We start from the raw sequence: 23,378 nt of genomic DNA, 5'->3' as shown, positions 1-23,378 counted from the left end.
GCAGTCCCAGGGACCACATGACTGTCTTGAAATGTGACAACATAGGAATTATTTTTTGAAACCAACCACCTCCCTTTGGCAAGCTTCAAATGTAGGGTATAGTTTTAGCCTACTGTGAGGGAAGGCTGTTGGAAGGAATGAGCAAAACAACAGTCTCAGGAATCCAGGTCTGTGTATCTGCTGCGGCTCCTCTTCCCAGTGAAAGAACAGCAGGACAAAGATTTGGAGGCAAAAATTAGGATTTAAAAGACCAAACTATGCTATGCTATTTTAAAGATTGTATGTATGTATGTATGTATCTGAGAAAGAGAAAAAGAGAGAGAGAGAGAGAGAGAGAGAAACACTGCCAAGCAGACTCCTTGCTAAAGTGCAAAGCCTGACATGGGGCTTGATCTCAGGATGCTGAGATCATCACCTGATCTGCAAGGGTCAGACACTTAACCAATAGAGCCATCCATGAATGCCTGTGCTATTTTACAAAGTAGGATTAAACTATCTTCAAGGAATAGTGAATTTAGGAAGATGCTGGATTTCTCAGGCATGGTAAGTCCTGCTTCTTCTCTAGAAAACAATGCAAGTTACTAGGCAAATTCTATATACTTTGTGAGCTGATCCTAACTTACGGCTGGGGTTTACTGGAGATGGGAGTGGCTTCAAGGGGAGGAGACAACCTGGAAAATAATTGATGACCAACTTCGAGCTTTGATGCATTCCCACCTTCTTGAGAGCCAAGCTCTTTCTAGCACTGGGAATGACAAACTGTGGCCCATGGACCAAATCTAGCCACGTAAATATTTTTTGCAAATAAAATGTTATTGAAACATGGCAGTGTTCCTTCATTTAAGTGTTAGCTGTAGCCACTTTCACACTGTACGATGACAGAGTTGAGTTATTACAGTGGACTATGTGGTCCACAAAGCCTAGGGTATTTGTTATCTGGTCCTTGGCAGAAGAAGTTTGCTGACCCCTGGTCTGTCAGGCTATTCTACACACTTCACCATGACTGTCTTTTGAGAAGATGCTGATTAGCCTATTATTGGGCCAGAAGGGCAAGTTGGCAGAAGTTATTAGCAAGGCCTTCCACAAGATATTTTCCCATCTTCCATCTTACCTGCTCTTCCCTTCCCTGTTCCTTGGGCCTGTTCCTTGGCCTTTCATTCACTTGAGTTTATTAGGTGATACACACATCAGGGAATCGAAACTAATAGAATAAAATATTTTGGCCTGTCTGCCCCTTTGTCCTCAGTATTCTGTAAAAATTCTAGGTACAGAGTAAATTTATTTCATGTCTGTTGCATTCATTAGTATATGGGGCTATGTCCTTGAAAACCAAAATAGCAATGACAATTTAATGCAACAGGTAACTATTTTGACAATTAACAAGGGATAGGGTTTCTTGATCCTATATGTGATCACAGTTAACATGTTTTCTAATAACATTTTCTTCATAAATGGAACAGGTTTTTATTAGTATTTAGTTGCCTTTGCCCTATAATAAAAATGATCAAAATGAATTTTACTTTTTATTATACTGAAACAGTATCTTTTCGCTGTTGAAGTTCATTTAGTTAAACTGTTAGCTCTCTACTGTTTTTGAGTTGATGGTACTCTTATATACATCGTTAGAGGACTTTTAGCCAATCTAGGCAGTGAAAGAATGTGTCTTTCATAAGTAGTATCTAAGAACCTCATAGGTTTTTAACAGTGAACATGGAGATTTATGGCTTTAGTTGGCCAAGTGCATATTGCTTCAGCCTGTGATTTGTGGTCTAGTGAACAACCACAGAACATGTCCTTTGCAATTAATTGACCTTTGTACAGCCAATTTTAGGTCTTACCAACAGCATCTGAAACTGAAGAAAAACTACCAGTTCTTACATATTATTACTTGGGAAATGATCCTATTAAAAACTTGCCCTGTGGTAATTTCAAAAGAAGTTACTCTTAAAGACTTAGTTTTTCAACTATGCTTTGCATCTTACTGAAAGATTTTAGCTGTTACTAAGAAATTGTTTGTCACAAATATGTAAGTGGAAATTTTGAAAATTTTAGCATCCTTTTGGTACATAAATGTTAGTATAAATCATAAAATTTCTTTACGTAAACATTTGATAATAGGATTGTAGTGTGTAATAGAAATAGAAAATCCATTGAGAGGACAACAGCAAAGTGTTTTAAAATTTTTGCTTTAGGGAGCAGAAGGGTCCCCCTGGCGTAGAAAACAGAGACATCCCAAATATTGCAGGACCTTGTTGACTTGATGCATTTCATGTTACACGGAACATTTGAAAAAGTAAAGCACTTGTCCTAACAGAATATACAGTCCTTTAGAATTTCTGTTTTAACTGTGAAAATAGTGCGTATTTTTGGCAAAATGAAAGTTTGAATTATACGAAATTAATAAGTAAAAGAGATACCCAGAGACATAGTTCAATTTTCTTGTGTTTATTTCCAGAAATGTTTGTATGTTAAGTGTACATTTTTTCCCTACAGATGAGAAATGATATTCAGAGGCATTACTCTTTGCCCTGTCCCTGCCCTGTACTATATTTGGTCATTTTATTTTTTTTTTATTTTTTATTTTTTTTATTTGGTCATTTTAAATTTGATTATATGATTCTATTTAATTCTGTATAACTGCTACAAAGTAATTTATACAACCATCTCCCTTGCCATATATTTGTTCACTTTGTTATTTGCTGATTCAAACAGCACTGCAGTGAAAAAAGTGTAAACATATAATTTTGGGCTAACTTTCTGAAAGTAATCTTAAAGAGGGGTCAAAGGCTGTGTTTGTGTTTTATATTTGAACAATTACCACCAAATGCACATCCAAATTTTTATAGTCCTAGCATAACAAGACCTTAGAATGGCCATAGCTGGAGATTCTGGAATAGCATCGTTATCATCCTAGCTAACATTTATCAAGCATGTTCTGTGTGTACTGTTCTCAGTGCTTTCTTTACTTGTAATAACCTATTAAATCCTCACAATGACCCTGTAAAGTAGGCATCCATTTTACAGATAAGGAAACTAAAACTGAGTCACACAGAGAGGTTACTTAACTTGCCTGCCTGTAAGTCACCATAAATAGTGAATGGCTGAAGATTGAAGTATGTGTCTGCTGATGGTGATAGAAGGGGAACACAGCCAGCTTGGATTGGTAGAGAGCGATGATCATGAAGTGAGAGACAAAAGTCTGGGACATAGCTGTGAATGTTTACCTGAGAAAGAGTACAAACAAATTAGTGAAAAATTTATTCCTTTTTTTTTTTTTTTAAGATTTTATTTATTTATTCATGAGAAACACAGAGAGAGACAGAGTCAGAGACCCAGAGGAGAAGCAGGCTCCATCCAGGAAGCCAGACGTGGGACTGGATCCCGGGACTCCAGGATCACACCCTCGGCCGAAGGCAGGCGCCAAACTGCTGAGCCACCCAGGGATCCCCAGTGCAAAATTTATTCTTATGAGCAAAGTGATGTTGAGAAAAATAAATGCACCCTTGTGCATTTAAAGCAAATCAGGGAGGATCTCTTGGAATTTTTTTTACTAGCTACTGACCTGAAACTTGGAATGAAAAATGTGCCAGTTGAAAATGAGGCCAAGTTAGAAAAACTATGTATTTCTTTATCTTCTAAATGAGTTAATTAAAGGCTGATTTTTTTTTTTTAAGTGAATGTTCTTGAAGGTCCGTTGTACTATACCAGATTCCTTGTCTAGCAAAAGGTTTTTTGTTTTGTTTTGTTTGTTTCTTCAGAATTTGAGATAATGGGAGCAAAGTAGATAACAAGAAAAAGAGTTTAAAACTAGTTAGTGCAAGTTGAAAGTAAAGTGAGGTGTCACAGCCTCCATCCAGCAGGAAGTTTTGTCCACCAATATTCTCTTATTCACGACCATCAACCTACCAAGGAAATATGATGAGTGGATTAGAGAAATAGTAAAATTAATGTTGGGTTTTTTCCTTCTCCAATTACCTCGTAAAAGAATTAGCTGTTGAAAGTTAAGTGTTTTGTAATTGAGTCACTGAACAACATAAATTTAAAAAAAAAAACAACAACATTAGTTTTAGAAATTGGGCCCTTAAACTAAAGGCAGTACATACTGGTTTTCCATGACACCTCACTCACCATTAGAGTTCTATAGAATCTTAGAGCTTCTAGGAACTTTAAAAAATAGTCTGGTTTTAGCCTCTCAATTTGAGAGAAAAATGAGGCCCAGAGATTCTCAGACTTACCAAGGAATGCCGATTGAGTAAACCAAAAAGTAAATTCTGATATCTCATCTTCAGATGGCCAATCTGGTCGTCTTTCCACCATCCTATCAACCTGAAAATAAATGGTGTTTGCAAATATTATCTAAAAACAGTAATCATCAGAAAATTTAATGACATAAAATGTTTATATCAATTCAGTGCTAATTATTTAATAGACCTAAAGATAGGCATATAAATATAAATGTTTATAATACTTTTAAAAGTAATCAAAACTAGATTTTAATATGAATTGACCATTCTGGAGGTGGAATGGAAAGGGGTTTAATGTGATTGCTAGAATTTGTATTCTCATAGGGCAAAACTTTCTCTAGATGTTATACCCATAAAGTGGGTAACACTTAACCCACAATCTGTTTTAAAAGAAGGAAAAACAACTTCTTAAAAGAAACCAATAGTCTTGGTTATTAGAAAAAAGTTCTAATGGAATTGATCAAGGCAGTAGTCAAAAGTAGAGTTAGATGTGTATAGCTTAGGGAGAGATTTGTTTGCAATTCCAGTGTCCAGAACTACTTGGTGCTATCAGCTCGTCTTCAAACACTCTTGAAAAAGACATGTGAAGATGGCTATTAGACTGGTATATAACAGAACAGGAGAACAGGTTAGGGAAAAGCTTCATAAATGCTATCTGTATGCACACATATAGATAGATAAGGCATTGGTAGAGGGTCAGAAGGGTTCCTAGAGAGAAAGTCTAGAGAAGAAGGATCAGAGGTAATCCAAGTAAGACATCAGATCTTAGAATAATATTCAGAATTAGAATAATATTCAGAAATGTTGAATATAGCAAAAATAGCAATAAAGGTTTAGGGAAAAGCAAACTCATTTTTGGCCACTATGTTTGAGTTTCTTATACAGTAAGGTGATTAAGAGTGAAAGGCCAGCTTTGCACTCACTGTGCCAATTGCTTGTGATTAATCTGAGGTCTAATCTTAGGAAAGAGGTTGCCTGGATTCTTTCCCACTGCCTCTGAATTTCTAACGGGATGAACTTCGGCTCACCAGCCGAAGTTCTTCTGGAGAGAAGAACTCTCCAGTTCTTCTGGAGAGAAGACTCACCAGTCTTCTCTTTGCCTCTGTTTCCTCATCACTAAAATGAGTGAAATAACAGCAGCTACCTCATCGGATAGATTACATGAAGAGCACAGTGCTTAGAACAGTGTTTGACACAAGTAAGCTATGTATATGTTGAATATTGCTGTTTCTTCCATTACAACTAATGCAATCTTATACAATCTTGTTTAACTTTTCCCACTTTTTCTCTATAACAAATAAAACAGAAAGAAAAGAAGAGAGGCACATGGCTCAAAGAATAACACATATTAGAGGCTGGCAACACATAGGACCCATTTGCTTTTCAGGAATATCAGACATGTTGACTTTCATCAGCAGTTTCTTTCATGGACTTCTTAGGAGAGAGTCTTCCCCTCAGCATGTCTCAGTATTCAGTGCTCTTTAGGGGAGCCCTCCATCCCCACCCCAAACAATTGCATTCATCTGTTTCTGGCCTATGACTCTACATGACTACAGACTCTAGCAGCCACACAAAGTAGGAGCAGAGAGTTGATTCACAGATGTGTTTCACTTGGCTACTGGAGCACACATCTGTTTAGAAGGACCAAGATTGCACAGAGGAAACTGGAGACACATGGCCAAAATGAAGAACTCTGAGGATCACCCCCAGGAATATAGTGATAACAGTACTTTTATGAGAAGCTTTTACGTATGTTAGCTCATTTGATTTTCTCAGCACTGAGGCATGTGAAATAAAAATGAAGCCTTCTTTTCCCTATTTTGACTACAGTATCTAGGTCTACTCTTAATATGTTTATATTACTAAAACATTTCCAAAGTGTTAAGATTTTTCTCTATATACTAATCTTCAGCTTCTAAAATTATCTCCTGTTCTGTTAACCATGACTCTTAAGCTTACAATAGATAGTCTCTCAGGGGACCCCAGACACAGGACAGGACTTTGTTGTAATTTTGGAAATTTGCCCTGGTTTGAGGGACTAGAATGATCTGGCACCTTATATTTCATTTTATAGGTTCAAATACCATTGACTATCACTGTGGGTTTTGGCTTGCTGAATACGTTGCTAACATGGGGTTTTGCTAACATTAATACTCCATTTTAGGGGGAGAGAAGGGTTCAGCACTTATGCTGCAATTGTAGCTATTTTATTAACATGTTAAATAATAATCAAGGACTGTTCTAAAAACTCATCAGATTTCCTAAGCTTTTTAAAGCCATGCAAGTGTAATGCGGTCCAGCTTCAAAGCTGCTGCTATAGCCTTTTGTCCACATCATCTGGCTCTTTCAGTCTCCAGATGCAATTCGTGCAACTGCTCAAGTTCAGGTATCTGTTACTGCCGGCTTTTAAGGCACCGGAAGCATTTGTTACTCCCTGCTTTTATGTGACTACTTAACAAATAGTTTTGAAATTACATTTCTTTTATCTCACTCACCACAGTAGACCTGTCTAGAAAGATTTGCTTAGAAAAAGTGTTTTTAAGGTAAAGTATAGGACTGAAATTAAAAGCCCCACCTTGAAAGTGCTATCCCAAAGATTGGGATTCTGAAAATAGTAAATAGGTAGTAACTACTTCACTGTCTCCTAGCAGCTACCGGTACCTGGCCCAGTCCAAGGGGACAGGGGATATCAGTTGTACTGAGGAGCTCTCTGAATGTGAAGCTAGAAGACTGAAATTGTGCTCTTCCAGTCTGTTGCATCACACAAATGACTTATAGCCACATAAGTTTGCAAACACGTATGGAAAGCTCCAGCTACCATGCCACCTTCTGATGGACTCGGTGTTTGCATGGAGCAGAAGCTACAGCCCCCTGATTTTGGGGTGAATGAGGCTTCAGGTGGGGGGCTTCTATGCACAGAAGCCCAGAGGGCCATGGTGCTGGCTTCAAGTCATCCTGTTCTGCTAAGACAAAAGACTGGCTAGAGTGATTTAGGAAAGGGTTCCTGAATTCTTTGGGTTTCAGTTCTCGTCAGCTCAGACACCTTACGTTTTCTCAGACTCACAAGCTGTCACAGCATGACGGCTGGGCCTGTGGGTAATGTGTGTTCATTCTACTATTTTCCATCCAAGGTCAAGCTTTTTATTCTACCTTTTCATCTGAAGCAGTACCTAGTTTTAGTTACATCAAATGAAACCCTTCAAAATTTTTATTGTCTTCTGGAGTTGGAATAAACTAACTAAAAATGTCTAACAACTGGCCAAACCCTGTGGTCATTTTTTGAGACAATTTTCCTTCCTTTGTGGATTTTATCCAGACGTATAGGTTGAGCAACACTGTCCTCACTGTGACACAGGACCTAGAGATCCTTTGTCCTCACAACAAACATTGTGTCCTTTCCAATATTATTGTGCCCCTGAAGGAAAACAATACCATACTATGCTGTGGCTAGATTCCCATTTAAATTCCTCTTTATGGGGATCCCTGGGTGGCTCAGTGGTTTGGCGCCTGCCTTTGGCCCAGGGTGTGATCCTGGAGTCCCAGGATCAAGTCCCACGTCAGGCTCCCTGCATGGAGCCTGCTTCTTCCTCTGCCTGTGTCTCTGCCTCTCTCTCTCTCTCTATGTCTATCATGAATAAATAAATCTTTAAAAAAAATTCCTCTTTATAATCAATAATACTGTAAAAATATTTTTTGAGAGAAAGAGAGAGAATGGGTAAGCTAGGTGGGGGTGGAGGGGTGGAGGGAAAGGGAGAAGGAGAGAATCTTAAGCTCCACACCCAGCGGCTTTATCTCATAACCTGAGCTAAAATTAAGAGTCAGACACTTAACCACCTGAGCTACCTAGGCTGCCCTAGGTAGCCTGCCCCTACTGTGACAATTTTTATGGTGAACGGTGTAACTAGATTTATTGTGGTTGCCATTTTATATCATATGAATGTCTCATCACCATGTTGTATATCTGAAACTAATACAATATTTTATGTCCATTGTTCTTCAATTTTTGAAAAATATAAATTAAAAAAATGATAAAATAATAAATTCCCTTTGATCCATGGTTCAGAAAATGTCCCCTTTGTCATACCTAACTCTGTAGTACTGTCTTGTCCCTAGGCCAAAGGACAGTCTGATGATTAAAACCAACATATGAAGACAAATATCTTCTATCTCCTTGTCTCCTAAAAGCTTATATAGGCCATCATCTAGATGCTCTGAAAGTCAGATGTGCTTGTGGTCTTTGTGTGTATATATCTGATGTATATTACTTTTTTTGCTTTTTATTTAGGACCAGGAGGAAAACAAGGGAGCAACAAGTTGGCCCGAATTCTACATCGATCAGCTCAATTCCATGGCTGCGGTAGGTATACTTTCTGTTCAGTGGCATACAGTTTAAAATGCAAGTTTCGCACACAATTGCACAATAAATTCACTTGAGTAAGAACTATCAAATGTCATTATCTTCCAAACTCTCTTCCAAACACTCAGTGTTGGGGGGCAGGGAGGGAGGGAAGGAGGGTAGGAGTGGTACTTGGCAAAATGATTTTTTCCAGTATGTTTTACATAAAATCAGCACACACTAAAATATAAGTGAGTTTAATGTTGTAAGAGGAAATGTAATCTTAAATCTGGCTTATGTTCAACTTAACTTGCAATTGCTCTTACCAGTCATTTGGAGCATTGTTATGGCAGTACTATTCTACAAGTTAATACCATTTTAAAATAATACAATGAAACTATTCCTTCACTGTTCTCCTCCAGCTCTTTTTCACCTAGGACTGACTTAGTTCCTGGATTATTTTACTCCTATAAATAACAAAAGGAGTTTATGGAGTAAGTGGTGAATAAAGGGCATAATTACTCTGAGACGCCCTTGGGAAACCTTTGGTTAAGTAATTGCCTAAAATGCATCTCAGTGTCTAAAATATGCATTCTGATCACATATATGTCTGTGTAATGTCAGCATTTTGAGCACCTTGAAGGGCACCTATTGATCCCAGCTAAAATATACAGCAGAAAACAAGTCCTCAACCTTTGAGCCTTCGTAACTCAAATCCTGTTCATGTCAATAAAAATTGACAACTGCCTATGGTGAACAGTCTGCCTCTGTGGGTACACTCATGATTTTAAGATCACTCTGTTAGATTCAACTTTGAGTTTATCATATCCAAGCAAGATGATAGCTTCCATAATAAATACTTTTCTCTACCTCTTTCTACCTCTTCCTTTTCTTCCCTTCCCAGAGTCTTTTCAAATTAGCTGCTTAACACATAAGGCAAACATTTAAAAAAATGTCTAATATTTTGCTGCTGCTGCTGCTGCTGCTGCTGCTGCTGCAAAGTTAACTGATTAGAATATGTGAACCACACTTTTACTAAACTTTCAGAGACCTTGACTTTTAGTAACTTCCTCTTTTCTAGCCTTTTATTTGAAGATGCTTCGTCTGCTGTTGCACAATGAATAATAAACAGCCTAGTAAATGTGAATGGGGCTGTATAAATTATAGAAGAAACTGCATAAGCTTTTGCCCTGAGGATTTCTAGTCTAAAAGGACAGCAGAAAAGAGTATCCAAAGCCTCCTAGTACAAGGCATCCTACACAATGGCAAAGATGAGAAAAGGGTGATCTCAGCATTTGTATGAATATGTTAGCAAAGTGTGGGGCTTTTGATGACCATCAGGGATCTTCTATGCATAGCTCAAGCAGTAATAATTTAGAGCCATTTACATTTCCTGCTTGTGAAGGTTAGTTTCTAAATTCTTGTTCCTGGCTGTTAGGGGGATAAAAGAGCTGTGGGGCAGGCTGGCTTTCTTTCTAATTAAGCCAGCATTGTTTGATGTAACAAGGGAAGTTGCTTCTTCGTTAATGAATTCACTTCTATAAAGGGAGAAGTACTAAATACTCTGGCATTTTCTTTTCTTCAAATTTGAGGGGGCAGTTAGGTTAATTTGTCATTTAGTGACTTAATCCATGCCTTGTATAGAGTCAACCTGGCCATTTCCTGCACTAGAAGGTCTATGATGTGCCAGTAGGAGGCATTTCTTTAAGAGCCTCCTTTCTCCTTCGACCAGCTCCTTGGACAACCCTGTGCTGCAGTCATGAGTCATCTACATTTTAATTATATTTGCTTCCAAGTCCGAAATCCTTTCCAAGAGTATCTCAAGGCAATTAAATTGTCAGTCACTTTGCTATTTTTTATGTGTTTAACACCTAACAAAGCTTTGTAATGTTCCTTTAAGGACAGAGCTGGCCTCTTTCTAGGGTTAAAGGTAAAAAGCAGTAACAAATCCTGAGTTAATGAGACCTCAGAACTCCTGCATATGTAAAGAACAAGGAAGTCTGATGAGACCAAAAACCCTATGCTGAATTTTCTGCTTTTCTCACCAAATGTGTTGCTGCCACCTCCTCCTCCTAGAGTCAGGCTGATCTCTCTGCTAACTGTATTGGAGAATTCCCAATGACACACAGCAGAGATCCTGAGACATTGTCCCTGGGGACTGGAAAGACTTATACAGTGTCTCCAAATCCTTTCATGGCTCAGCAGCTCAACTTGAGCTCTTTAGCTTAGGGATTTGTTGAAGGGGATTTATCCACATTGTTATCATCTATTGTCTTCAGCATCACTAGCTACTACTGCTTTTGAGTGTGCACCATGTGACAGGCAGTCTAACAGGCACTTTACATGTTGTTTTAAATCCTTACAAGCCCCCTGTGCTATAAGTGCTATTTATAGATAAGGAGTCTGGGACTTGGAAGAAGGTTACCTTGCCCAAGGTCATCTAATTAGGAACAGTAGAACTGGAATTTAAACCTATCAGTCCGAGCTCAAAGATTCCTTTCTAATTTGCCTCTCACTCAGTTTTTAAAACCCTTTGGTGAGTAAAAGAGGCCGGGTAATCCCCCACCCCCCCAACTTGTCTGAGGTGGGGCAGGCATCTGTTTTCTTTAATGTGTCCAGGGTCGATGAACAGTCCGGGTCGAGAACTGCAGCACTTACTGGTCTATGAAACACCGAACAAGTTCAGTTCCTTTACGTCAGCTTCTTAACAAGAATGCTTTGTTCTTTAAAGTACCCCTGAGTGATCTGTTGGCTTTTAAAGAGTGAAAAACAGTATAATAAAAGTACAGCCCAACAGGTTCAAGAAGGACCTGGGCTTCCTTTGTATGTGGCTTCTGCGTGCACTCTTGGGAGGACAGATGTGAGGTAAAGTGCAGTGTGTTTAGCAGCCTGGCTTACTGATTTCACACCAGGGAATGTTTCAAACAGAAGCTTAGCTCCAGACTCCCAGACAGGAATGATTTCTATGTGTAGTTTGTGTATCTCTCTTGGACCTGCACGTTCCAGTGTACATACACCTTAGTAGGTTTTATCAGAAGATCCTCTACCAAGAGGCACTTTATCCTTTGTCCGCTTCTCAGGTGAACAGGGATTTAGTAAGTGCCTAGAGACCCCACGGAGGCCACCACAAACCTGTCCTGTATATGGCAAAGTACACACTACATATTTGGCCTAGCATCTATCTAGAAAGGTAGGCATGTCTCCTTTTTTCTACGAAAAGCTACAAATCAGGTGTTCTTCCTAAATGTGAAGCTTGAAAGCTTTAGACTCCATATAACTTATTTTGAAAAGTCACATTAGAATTATCATGTTCGTCTGCCTATCCTCATTTTTTTTCTAAGTTTAAGGAACACAATCTTAGATTCAAATCTAAGTGTATCACATACAGAAAAGAGTGTGTTGCCTCTATTTTGAAAGGAAGGTAATGGTCCTCACACTGGGAAAGGAAATACTAATTTAATTTTCTTGACTTTTCATAAATCTCCCAGTTCTACTAGGGAGAGACATAATATAGTCTGTCTTTATTCAGATGTTCCACGGCACCGCACTACACTCCCCCCTCCAACAGTGTTAAAAGAATAAATATCTATATCTTCAGTATTAGCCATAATAAGAAATGTGTGTCTTTAATTTGGGTATAGTTTTGTGTGATTAAGCTTAGAAATAGGCAATGATGTTTGTAATCATCGTGATTCTGAGCTGCAGATTCAAAGTGATTGCTTCAGAGTCTAAACGAGTTCAGCTGTGCCATAGGAGATTAAACATACTTGGCTGAATTCGTGCTGAATTTTCCAGGCAATAGGTCTCACAGAGCCGTGAAGAAATTTATTGGCTATTTCTGCACACAGCTTCTTCCCCTACCGTCCTCTCATCACAGCTGTCCAGGCTCATCACCAGCAAGAGGACAATGTCAGCAGAAACAGTAACACATTTGAAAAACGAGACTTCACTGATTTTTATTTCTGTTGCCTTAAATGATACTGATATATTTCTTTGGAGCTTTAACCCTCCTAATTGTGAAGTCAAATTTAGGTTTTAGTTAACATTTAGTTAGTTAATACTGGTACTATTAACTTGAAAAAATTAGATAAAATCACCCTTTGATGACTTGTGGCCCTGAAAGGAAGTGAGAGATTGGGTCATTGAGACACATAGATAAGAGCCAAACTTTTTTTCCCTCTCAATGCCCTAGTCTGTTTCCCAGCCATGCATTTTTACAGAATTGTTAACAGGTAAGAAGGCTGAAATTAGAAAAGCACACATTCAGAATAAGATGAAGGCAAGAGACCAGTGGTTCCATGGGTGGAGGCACCTGAGGCCATTAAGACTTAAGGATCCTTTTAATCCAACTAGGTGATCTTGGGCTCAAAGGAATGGGAAAGATCTTTTCACAAATATAAACTTTACTAGCATCCAGGACTGTACTGTCAACTGAGATCTACTTCCTTAGAGCCTTGTTCTTCAAATTGAGGTCTATAGACCTGCAGCATCAGGGCTGCATGGAAACTAGAAATGCAGCATCTTGGGCTTTACTCAGGACCTACCAAATCAGAACTCTTATTTTAACAAGATCCCCAGCTTATTCGTGTCCATATTAAAGTTTGGGAAGTGCTGCTCAACAGATCCCTGGGTGGGGAGGGTGTAAGCACCCCACTCCCTCCCTCACACACACCTGTAGCCAAATTTCCAAATGATGTTGAATCATTTCTAAAAGTGTTTACTCTGAAGGAATTGTCCTTCTTCGTATCATGTCTGATTTGATTCTTCCTCTTAAGTAATTGATGGAACAAAAAGTGTAAAAGATTCTACTTTTCGGCTTGAGGATGACACAAACCGCCTGGATTTGGTAGTGTTCTTAATGTTATTAGCTTTAGTTGCCAGAATACTGTATTTAACTGCAGAGCCAATCCTCTTTCTATCAAATATAGATAGTAATATTTTCACCAGAACTATAGTTGGACAAGTTAATCTCTACTGAAGATTTCTAAACATTTCTTAAAACTTTATCTAAAATTTGAAAGAACTTTTAGTAGAGATTACAAATCTGGAATTCTTAGTACTTTTGCTCTGTATTTTGGTTTTATAGTAATCCTTGTCATAGATTTATTGTTTTTTTTTATATATTAAAAGTAATAATAGCATGTAATCTGTGGACTTGTCTTGCTTATACCCTAATTGAATCATAGAATTTGAAGAGGTAACTTCAGTTTTCTTTGCATAGAGAAAATCTCTCCTGGCTTTAGAGAAGGAAGAGGAAGAAGAGAGAAGTAAAACTATAGAGAGTTTGAAGACAGCACTAAGGACAAAACCAATGAGGTAATTCTTTCTTGGGTAACATACTACTTGTCTTTTTTTTCTTCTTCTTCTTCTGTCCTTTCTTTCTCCCTTCTCTCTTACCCTACTTTCTTCTTTTTTTCTGCAATAGGAAGTCTTAGATTAAAAGCATTCAATTGAACCATGGATGGAATACTTTAATCATTGAACATTCAATAAATTGATTTTCTTCAATTAAAAGATATGCACACAGCTGTTAAGATAGCAAAAATTAAAAAAAAAAAACAGACTAGAAAGTTTTGGTGCTGATGTAGAGAAATTGCAACCCTCATACATTGCTGGAAATAATGTAAAGTGGTGCAGCCACTTCAGGAAACAGTTGGACAGTTCCTTAGAATGTTGAACATAGTGTTGGCATATCACCTGACAATTCTACTCATTGCTATATAGCCAAGGTAACAGGAATGTTCATGTTAACAGTGTCCATAATGGCTGAAAAGTAGAAACAACCCAAATTCTGTCAGCTGATGAAGGGATCAACAGAATGTGATATATCCATACAATGAATTATTATTCAGCCCTAAAAAGGAATAGACTGTTGATAAATGCTGCAACATGGAAGAGCCTGAAAAATACTTACGCAAAGTGAAAGAAGCCAGATTTTAATGTTTAAAGAAAGACAACATATGGCATGATTCCATTTATATGAAATATCCAGAGAAGGCCACTCTGTACAGACAGAAAGATTAGTGGTTGCTTATGGTTGGGGAGAGGAGGGAAATAGTCTTTTGGGATGTTTTAGAGTGTTCTGAAATCAGATGCTGTCCGTGGTTGCCCAGCTCTGTGGATATCACTGAAATGTACATTTCAAAGTATGAGTTTCATGGCACGTGAATTATATCTCAATAAAACTGTTACTTAAAAGGGGGGGGGCAGTCAGCCTCCACCATGTGTCTCCTACACCTTCATTTCCCATTGATTAGTCTTTAAGGTTTGGTGGGATGTTGGGGTGCTTATAGGTATATTTCATTAACATAGGAGCTATGAATGAAGCCAACTGTTTTCACCAGTGGGGCTATATCTGGGTCCTGTGACTACATGAAATGGCTGGAAAATAAAGATGTCCTTTTCTTTGTTTGACTATAAGATGCTAACTAAGAAAAATCTATTGATTTATCAAAATTTCTATGCAGTTGTATGACAGGTTTTGTAGCCAATCCTAACTACATCAGTATTTCCCTATTTGTGTTGTTTTGCATTCTCAGATGTTGATAGGTATCTAAGACTAAGTAGGTTTGGAAATTTCTGGAATAGTCATATAAACAAGTTCTGTTACTTCTGAAATTTTCAGAGCTTCACGTATATATGTGCATTGTGAATTATTCTCATTGGTCAGCTTCACAGTAAATAAAGTGTCCTAGATATCAATTAACGTGCAGTAACAAAGGCTTGCTTTTGTTTTGTTTTAGCAGTTTATTATTTAGTTTTTTAAGTACGCTTCAGGCTCATCATGAGGCTTAAAATCAAGAGTCATGTTCTCTATGGACTAATCCAGCCAGTACCCTTTATTTGTTTTATATATAGGGATTCCAGTAGCATATCATACAAAAGAAGAGTTTTGCTACAAAATGTTAGCAATATAGATTATCATTTGTTTGACAGACAAATATCCTGGAGCTTTAGGATGCTCTTTGACTTGCATTGATATGGGTCAACAGTTAACGTAAAGGAGATTAGAGGCTGGTGTTAAAATGACACAGGATCAGCAGATAACCTTTTTTTTTTTTTTAATTTAAAGATTTTATTTATTTTTTGAGAGAGAGCATGAGCAGGAGGGAAGTCGTTGGGAGAGGCAGAGGGAGAAGGAGAAGCAGACTCCCCACTGAGCAGAGAGCCTGACATAGAGTTGGATACCAGGACCCAGAGATGATGACCTGAACTGAAGGCAGATGCTTAACTGACTGAGCCACCCAGGTGCCCCTGGATCAGCAGATGACTTTAATTTAAGACACATATTCTGAGTGTGTTCTGGTTCCTGATTTACTGTGGCTGTATAATCATTCATTGGTTCTTTGTATCAGTTGAGATCTGTTTATTTCAAATAGAGATTATTTCACATTTCTGGTAGACCTAACCATTGGGTTTGTGCTGAGGAAGAGGTCAGGAATTAAGAAGACTTCATCAATGTAGCTCTTTGGTACTACAAGAACTACATACCTCTTCCTTTCTCCTGCCATTGCAAAACTTTTCCAAGGGCTATTAGAAAATTCCAAAGGTACCTAAGTCTGATACATTTTAATGTTCTTCTCCTGCCAGGTTTGTAACCAGATTCATAGACTTGGATGGCCTGTCATGTATTCTCAACTTTCTAAAGACCATGGACTACGAGACCTCAGAGTCTCGAATACATACCTCTCTCATTGGATGTATAAAGGCACTAATGAACAACTCTCAAGGTCGGGCTCATGTCCTGGCTCACTCTGAGAGTATTAATGTGATTGCTCAGAGTCTGAGCACAGAGAACATTAAAACAAAGGTGGCCGTGCTGGAAATCTTGGGCGCCGTGTGCCTGGTTCCCGGGGGCCACAAGAAGGTTCTGCAGGCCATGCTGCACTACCAGAAGTATGCCAGCGAAAGAACCCGCTTTCAGGTGGGCATGCTCCCTTGCCACTTTGTCATTCACCCCTTCCAACAGGTGTTTTCCTGAAGGGGGAACATAACTTAAGATTTCTCTCTGTGGTGATTACTTTTCAAGTTTCTTCCTCTTGGGTTTTAGAATATGTTTTCAATAGTTTATCAATCTGGGATTTTAGATTTACTGAATTTTGAAAATGTGGTTCTGCTTCCTAAACATTACATAGCACATATCTTTCAAATCCACTAAATGTAGCATTCCCTGAAAATTTTACAGGTTACCATTCTTAATTTACTATCAATATAAACAGTGAGATTATGTCACCATATTTATACTCAGATATAAAAAGTAAGCCAAGTCAACAAAGCACAGTCTTTTGTTATTTGTATACATGTATAAATGAACATATGTAATGGTAGGAATTTTGAAAGTAGAGTTTTTTGAACTAATTTTAAGAAAAATAAAAGATGGCTTTCTTTGGATCCATGTAATCCTGACTAAACACAAAATTTTTAAAATTTACTTCTGAGTTATAAAAATTAATAAAATGACTTTAAGATTGCTAATGATTCAATCCTTTGTTTTTATATTTGTATCCTTGGTAGACATTAATTAATGACTTGGATAAAAGCACAGGGCGGTATCGAGATGAAGTGAGTCTCAAGACTGCCATCATGTCCTTCATCAATGCAGTGCTAAGCCAAGGCGCGGGAGTGGTAAGGACCTTCTGTACTGCTGTTGAAAACATGTAGTATTAAAGAATAATCTTTTTTAAAAAGATTTCGGTGTAGTCCAAAAAGCACAAATATGTATTTTATTACCCTCTCACTTTCAGGAAAGTTTGGACTTTAGACTTCATCTTCGCTATGAATTTCTGATGTTAGGAATTCAACCTGTAATAGATAAACTAAGGGAACATGAAAATTCAACATTAGATAGGTAAGTCCAACTGTTATCATCTGAGGTAGTTCATGCTTTTTCCATGTGTGTGTGCCTGTGAACTTTCTGTAACATAAGGTACTGGCCCCTGAATACTAGTTCAACTAATGGTGCTTTTATGTAAGACTTTCTCAGTGAAAGAAGCAGCATATTGTACAGAGCACTTAATGTGGGTTCTGGCATCATACTGAATCCACATCCTTGTCCTGCATCTTAACCTGGTATGAATTCTGGTCGAGTTACTCAATTTTTCTGAATCTTAACTGTTTTGTTTTGTTTTGTTTTGTTTTGTTTTGAGAAATAGTGATGTAGTGATAATAATAATGATGACAACTATCTTTTATGAGTGGTTAGAAAGATTGACTATAAAACACAGAATCACTTGGCACCTTTGATAGGCATTCTATGAATGTGAATTTTCACTCTCTTATTCATTTGCACTTGTTTGCAATCATTTTACTACTTCTAAGATATCTCACTAGCTCTCAGATCTTTCCTTCTACCATTCTTCTCCCTCGTTCATGCTCTTCTCCTTAGTATTGTATGAACATGTTAAAATACTCTTGCCCCAGGGCCTTTGCATTTGCCGTTTTTCTCAGCACTCAAAGATCTTCCTACAGATGTCCAAATTTCTTATTCCCTTATACCTGTCAGACCTTTTCCAGCCAGTGTGTATACACAACTCACCTCACCTCCCCTCATTCTCTTTTGCCTTTACCCTGATGTATTTGTCTTCATAGAACTTATCATCCCTAGTGTCTAAAATACATAGAAGAGGCTCAATAAATATTTAAATGAATAGGTTAATAGGTTTGTGGTCTTAATTCATCAGTCAGGCAAGTGTAGATATTTGGGTAGGTTTTTCCATAAATGGAGTCTGTGAGCAGAATCTGGACTTGATGGTTTTGAGTTTGATAGACCTTTATTAATTGTCTACTATGTACTAGGAATCCTAGGCTTTTAAGTTTGTCTCTTATTGTTATTTCAGTCAGAGTATGTCTTTTTCCTTAGAACATAGTTAAGCAAAGGCATTCAAATTTTGTCTTATTTCTTTTAGAGAAATCTCTGAATATTTAGGAAAAGCCTTAGTATTAACGTCCTGATTCCTAAGTGCTTGTGTTTAGAGTATGTCCTACTTTTTTAATAGCTTCTCTTTTATTGGATTTCAGGCATTTAGATTTTTTTGAAATGCTCCGAAATGAAGATGAGCTAGAATTTGCCAAAAGATTTGAACTGGTATGTATGCTCACAATTAACTGTGATTTAACTCATCAACTCATGGAATTTCCCTGGTGTAACATATGTTAAGTTGACATGGACTGGGTATAACCAAAGAGCAAAATCAAAGTTCTGTTTTGCTACCTAAGTGGCAGGATTAGCTCTATTTGCCTTGGATTTGCTTGCATTGCAGGTATTGAGGATATTGGGTGTTTGACTTAGATTTCTTTTTCATATGGAATAGGTTCACATAGACACAAAAAGTGCGACTCAGATGTTTGAGCTGACCAGGAAGAGGCTGACCCATAGTGAAGCTTACCCTCACTTCATGTCCATCCTGCACCACTGCCTCCAAATGCCTTGTGAGTGTGTTTGTGACTTACATGTGTGCTTTTGAATGTTTGGACATCATCCAAAGGGCTGTGTCTTCTGAATAGTGCTGATTAGGTTGGGTGCACACCAGGGATTCCAGACCTTGGTTTTATGACAGTCCAAAGTGTTTCCACACAGCTCAGGGGGTATTGTGACATTCCAAAAAAGAAATGAATTATCACCTACTTTGATTTTAAAAATAAATATATGCCTTGCAACACATTTCGAAAGGGGTAGAAAGTGCCTCTCAGTCACATAAATGATCATTGCATGTCAGAATTCCAGAGGCTATGAGAAGTGCTAGTGCAAATGTTGTAAACATCTCTGGGTCTGTGGCTCTGGTGGATGACTGCTATTGAAAAATACTCAACCTAGTTTAGAAACAACTTGAAGTGTTTTTCTATAATTCTTTTCTTTTTTAGACAAGAGAAGTGGCAACACCGTTCAGTATTGGCTACTACTAGATAGAATCGTACAGCAAATAGTTATTCAGAATGACAAAGGACAGGACCCCGACACCACACCTTTGGAAAACTTTAACATAAAGAATGTTGTACGGATGTAAGTTTCTTATTTCGCTGTCTGTGAGGTAATAGTCACCATGTAAGACATTTATTGTATCCTACTTTAAAGTAGCACCTGAGAGAACTGAAATGTTCTAGAGGCCAAATATGAGTTCCTCCATATACATATGTAATATATCTCAGTGACCTCTGAGTTTAAATGGTTTTCAAGCATGCTGAGGATTTTCTTCGCATTGGACTATTTTTTGTACCTAGAGAGCGTGTATTTTGGCAATGGGCCTTTTATGTTTTTTATAATGAATACTCCTTTAACTGTTATACAGGTTGGTTAATGAAAATGAAGTTAAGCAGTGGAAAGAACAAGCAGAAAAGATGAGAAAAGGTAAATAATGAGGCCCTGACAAGGGGGCATGTTACTGGTTATTGGGCAACTCTGCTCTGCATATTTTAGAAATTTGTGCTGATACTTCTTACTTTAGTGCATTAGTTTTTTCTATGTCATAAAGGCATTTTTGCCCTCTTTTCTCTTAAATGAAGCTATTTTAGTTGTCATACTGACTGCCAAATATTTTATCCTTTTATTATAATTATGTAAATTTTTTGGAAGACCTTATAGCATTTGCTTTTTGGTATTCATAAATTCAAATTTTCTTAACTGCCACTCCTTCCAGCCCTCCCCGCTACCCCATAACTGCTCTTTAAATCACACTAGGTTTTAAGATATGTAATAAAGAACATCATGAATGACCAGAATTTTAAAAGAAAAACTCAGGCCAGTTGATTCAGCAGCCCCATGCTCCACGTGACCTTAATTTGGCACCACTTATAAAAAGAAAAATCATCTAGAAAATCACTCACTGTTGTAGATAGATGCATTCATACACCAGCTCTTGGTGAGTATTTAAACATGTCTTTGGTATTAAGACTCAGCATCAGATGACAGGAGGGTCATTTGTGCCCATTACTGTGCCAGCCTCTCAGAGAGTGGATATGTTTCCTTCAAAATAACAGTAACTTAAAGTTGGTCCTTTTGTGAAAACAGTCCTATTCCTGGCCTCTGCTCTTTCTCTCTGCTGGTTAACTGACTTCCTTTTCCTTGTCCAAGTTATTTAGCCACAGCCAGTGAAACACAATAGCACTCACCCCGATAGTCAGTTTGTTGAAAAGAGGGTCCAAGAGATGCCAGAGCATTTCCTTTTCCCTTGTCGTATTTGTCCTTTTCCATTGAGCAGAAAAGCCAGGCCACTGATAGTGGAAACTGCCAAACATGAAGTATACTTACAAGTCCCTCACGTGAATTCAGATTGTTCTCACATTGGTAAGGTTGCCACATACATTTTTATTAATAGATTCCAGAAGCTGCTATAGAAAGAAGAGAAGTACTATAAAGTTTGGGGTGAAGAGATGATAACAAAGAGAAAATGATCAGGTGATACTTAAGGAGTATAGTCTAGAGCATGAGGATTAACATGTGCAAGTGGAGTAGAGTACACAGGACAGAAGCTTCAGAGTCCTTCAGTCATTTGTTCAGTGGATGCTTGTCAAATACCTGTATGCATTAGGTACTATGCTGGGCTCTTTGTGTATGCGTAGGCAGTCACATTCTCTTCTCCACTCTTCTCCTAAGATGAAGATCACGTCTAACTCACAAGGTTATTGCAAAGATTAAATGACAGAACAAATATAAAGACTCTAACACAGTGCCTGTCACATACCAGTTGCCTAGTAAATGATAGGGACTATGGTAGGATTCGGGTGGCTGAGGTGGTACAAGAGACAATAGCCAAGGTCAGTAGGGCCAAACAGGATTGTTTAAAGTGAGGTCACAGGGGGAGTATAAAGGAGGGGGTATTATAGATAATTAATTAATTATCTATAAAAAAATTCTTTTCTGAAAGCTTCAAGTAGCAAGGCTGTATTATTATAGAGGGCACATGTTGATGAACTAGAGGGTGAAGGCTATGAGGAGATAGGAAGTTCTTTGGACCCTGAAAGGTAGAAATAAATGGATGTCCTTTGTGGAGAGAATCCTTTGACAGCAGCTTCCCAGACCTGGTATTACATCAGAATTTTCTAAGGAGCATCTGAAAACAAATTCCTAAGCCCTGTTCTCCAACCCATCCCCCCGCCCCCTGCATCCCCCATAGAACAGACTCCCAAGATATTAAAATCTCTCAGGTGGTTCTGAGGCACAGCTGGATTTGTCAAAGCTTCATGACCATAAGAGGCAAGTCTTAACAATTGTGGAAGAGAAGTGAAGTGGAGATAAAAGAAGGAAAATGGGGTGCAGTAAGGTACTTTATAGACAAATCTCTGAAGAAGTTGGGGACACATTTGCAAAGCAGAAGTGTATTGATGGTTATCTTAACTTCAAGGCTTTTAATGGCTTGAACTTTTTTCTGTAAGCTGATTTGGGGGGACTCAGAAGAGAGAAAGTAAAAGACGGAGAAAACAAGAATCTAAATGTGTTATCAGATTCAGAAATAGAGACTAATAATTCTGTGTAGCTCTGCCCCAGTGGATTATATCTCTAGTGGGTTTACTATATAAAAAGAGTAGGAATTGGGGCCAAGTATTTGAAATAAAAATCTGCAGCCTAAAATTCATTAGTCCTCTTTCCCAAAGCCTCTCTCACTCCTGTGAGGGCTGGAGTCAGTAGGCATATTGGCAGTGTAAATAAGCATTAGGCTAAATTGGATGCCTTGTTCCATTAGAGCAGGATTGGGAAGTCAGTAAAATTACAGCTGAGAGCTAATATTTTCTCCCCAGATTATAGTGATTCTTATGCTCTGCCCTTAAGGTTTTTAATGCTGAGATGATAACATTTGCTTTCACAAGTTTTAAGAGTTATTTGCCAGAAGCATGAGATAGTTCAAGTCCCAAGTAGCCTTCTGAGAGTAGAATGGGAGAAAGGACTCCATGTTGGGACAGACGCGATCTGGCATCAGCATTTCCTCACAGAGCAAGATCCTCCCTTTCAGTCCTGTGCTCCTTGGACACGAGCCAGAAACCTAGCTAATAAACAATGGCCTCTCTAGTTCTCATTTCTAATTTGTGAAAAGAGGCCCTTTTAATATTTGTTTTCCCTAGAGTGGTTAAAGGGGCCTTTTTATGACAGGATCCTGAGCTAAGTACCAAATAGGCACCATTTTCTTCCACAAATAGGTGCTCACACTGTGTGCATCTTTGGAACTATGACTTGAGGGTCTCTTTTTCGGTATTTTACAAAATGTAGCTAATAATGCTGTTCATCTAAGGACCCCTCCGAGCACAAACACCCCTGAGCCCACAAGTCTTTCCCTTTGATGGAACAGAGAAATAATATTTACCTAATAAAGAGCCTCACAATCATCCTCAGCCAATTTTCTGTTTAGAGAAAGCACTTCAGCTTTGAAGAGTCCCCTATTTTCATGTCCCATTGTTTTCTTGTGTAGAGCACAATGAGTTACAACAGAAATTGGAAAAGAAAGAGCGTGAATGTGATGCCAAGACCCAAGAGAAGGAAGAGATGATGCAGACCTTAAATAAAATGAAAGAGAAACTTGAAAAGGAGACCAGTGAGCATAAGCAAGTCAAGCAGCAGGTGGCGGATCTCACAGCACAGCTCCACGAGCTCAGCAGGGTGAGGGCCGGGGCCACGGGCTGGGTCTTCTATTTCTGGGCAGCTGCTGAGGCCTCACTTACCCTAGAGCCCCTCACCTTAGGCAGACAGCTTCTGCCTGGGGATATAAGTCTTTGTGATTTATCACAGTGGTTATAAGACTCGCTCCCTTTGCTGTCATGTACATTAGGCAACAGAGGCGATGTGGGAGTGTGCATTTTTAGTACAGATCCTC

General features: G+C 38.3%; 1 protein-coding gene across 2 annotated transcripts in view; it reads left to right on the top strand.

Annotated features, from left to right (window-relative positions):
* DAAM1 (dishevelled associated activator of morphogenesis 1) overlaps nt 1-23,378 on the top strand; it is a 165,280-nt gene that overhangs the window by 101,020 nt on the left and 40,882 nt on the right. For both annotated transcript variants that reach the window (XM_041759978.1, XM_041759979.1), the window contains exons 4-13: nt 8,530-8,601; nt 13,802-13,896; nt 16,171-16,504; nt 17,095-17,205; nt 17,325-17,428; nt 18,598-18,664; nt 18,891-19,008; nt 19,441-19,579; nt 19,866-19,924; nt 22,977-23,164. In XM_041759978.1, coding sequence (XP_041615912.1) covers nt 8,530-8,601; nt 13,802-13,896; nt 16,171-16,504; nt 17,095-17,205; nt 17,325-17,428; nt 18,598-18,664; nt 18,891-19,008; nt 19,441-19,579; nt 19,866-19,924; nt 22,977-23,164 — 1,287 coding nt within the window. The remainder of the gene's footprint in view (nt 1-8,529; nt 8,602-13,801; nt 13,897-16,170; nt 16,505-17,094; nt 17,206-17,324; nt 17,429-18,597; nt 18,665-18,890; nt 19,009-19,440; nt 19,580-19,865; nt 19,925-22,976; nt 23,165-23,378) is intronic.

Source organism: Vulpes lagopus, chromosome 6 (genome assembly GCF_018345385.1).
Source record: "Vulpes lagopus strain Blue_001 chromosome 6, ASM1834538v1, whole genome shotgun sequence".
NCBI classification, from domain to species: domain Eukaryota; kingdom Metazoa; phylum Chordata; class Mammalia; order Carnivora; family Canidae; genus Vulpes; species Vulpes lagopus.
Note: the sequence above shows the minus strand (reverse complement) of the source record. Positions and strands in the feature narration are given on the sequence as shown.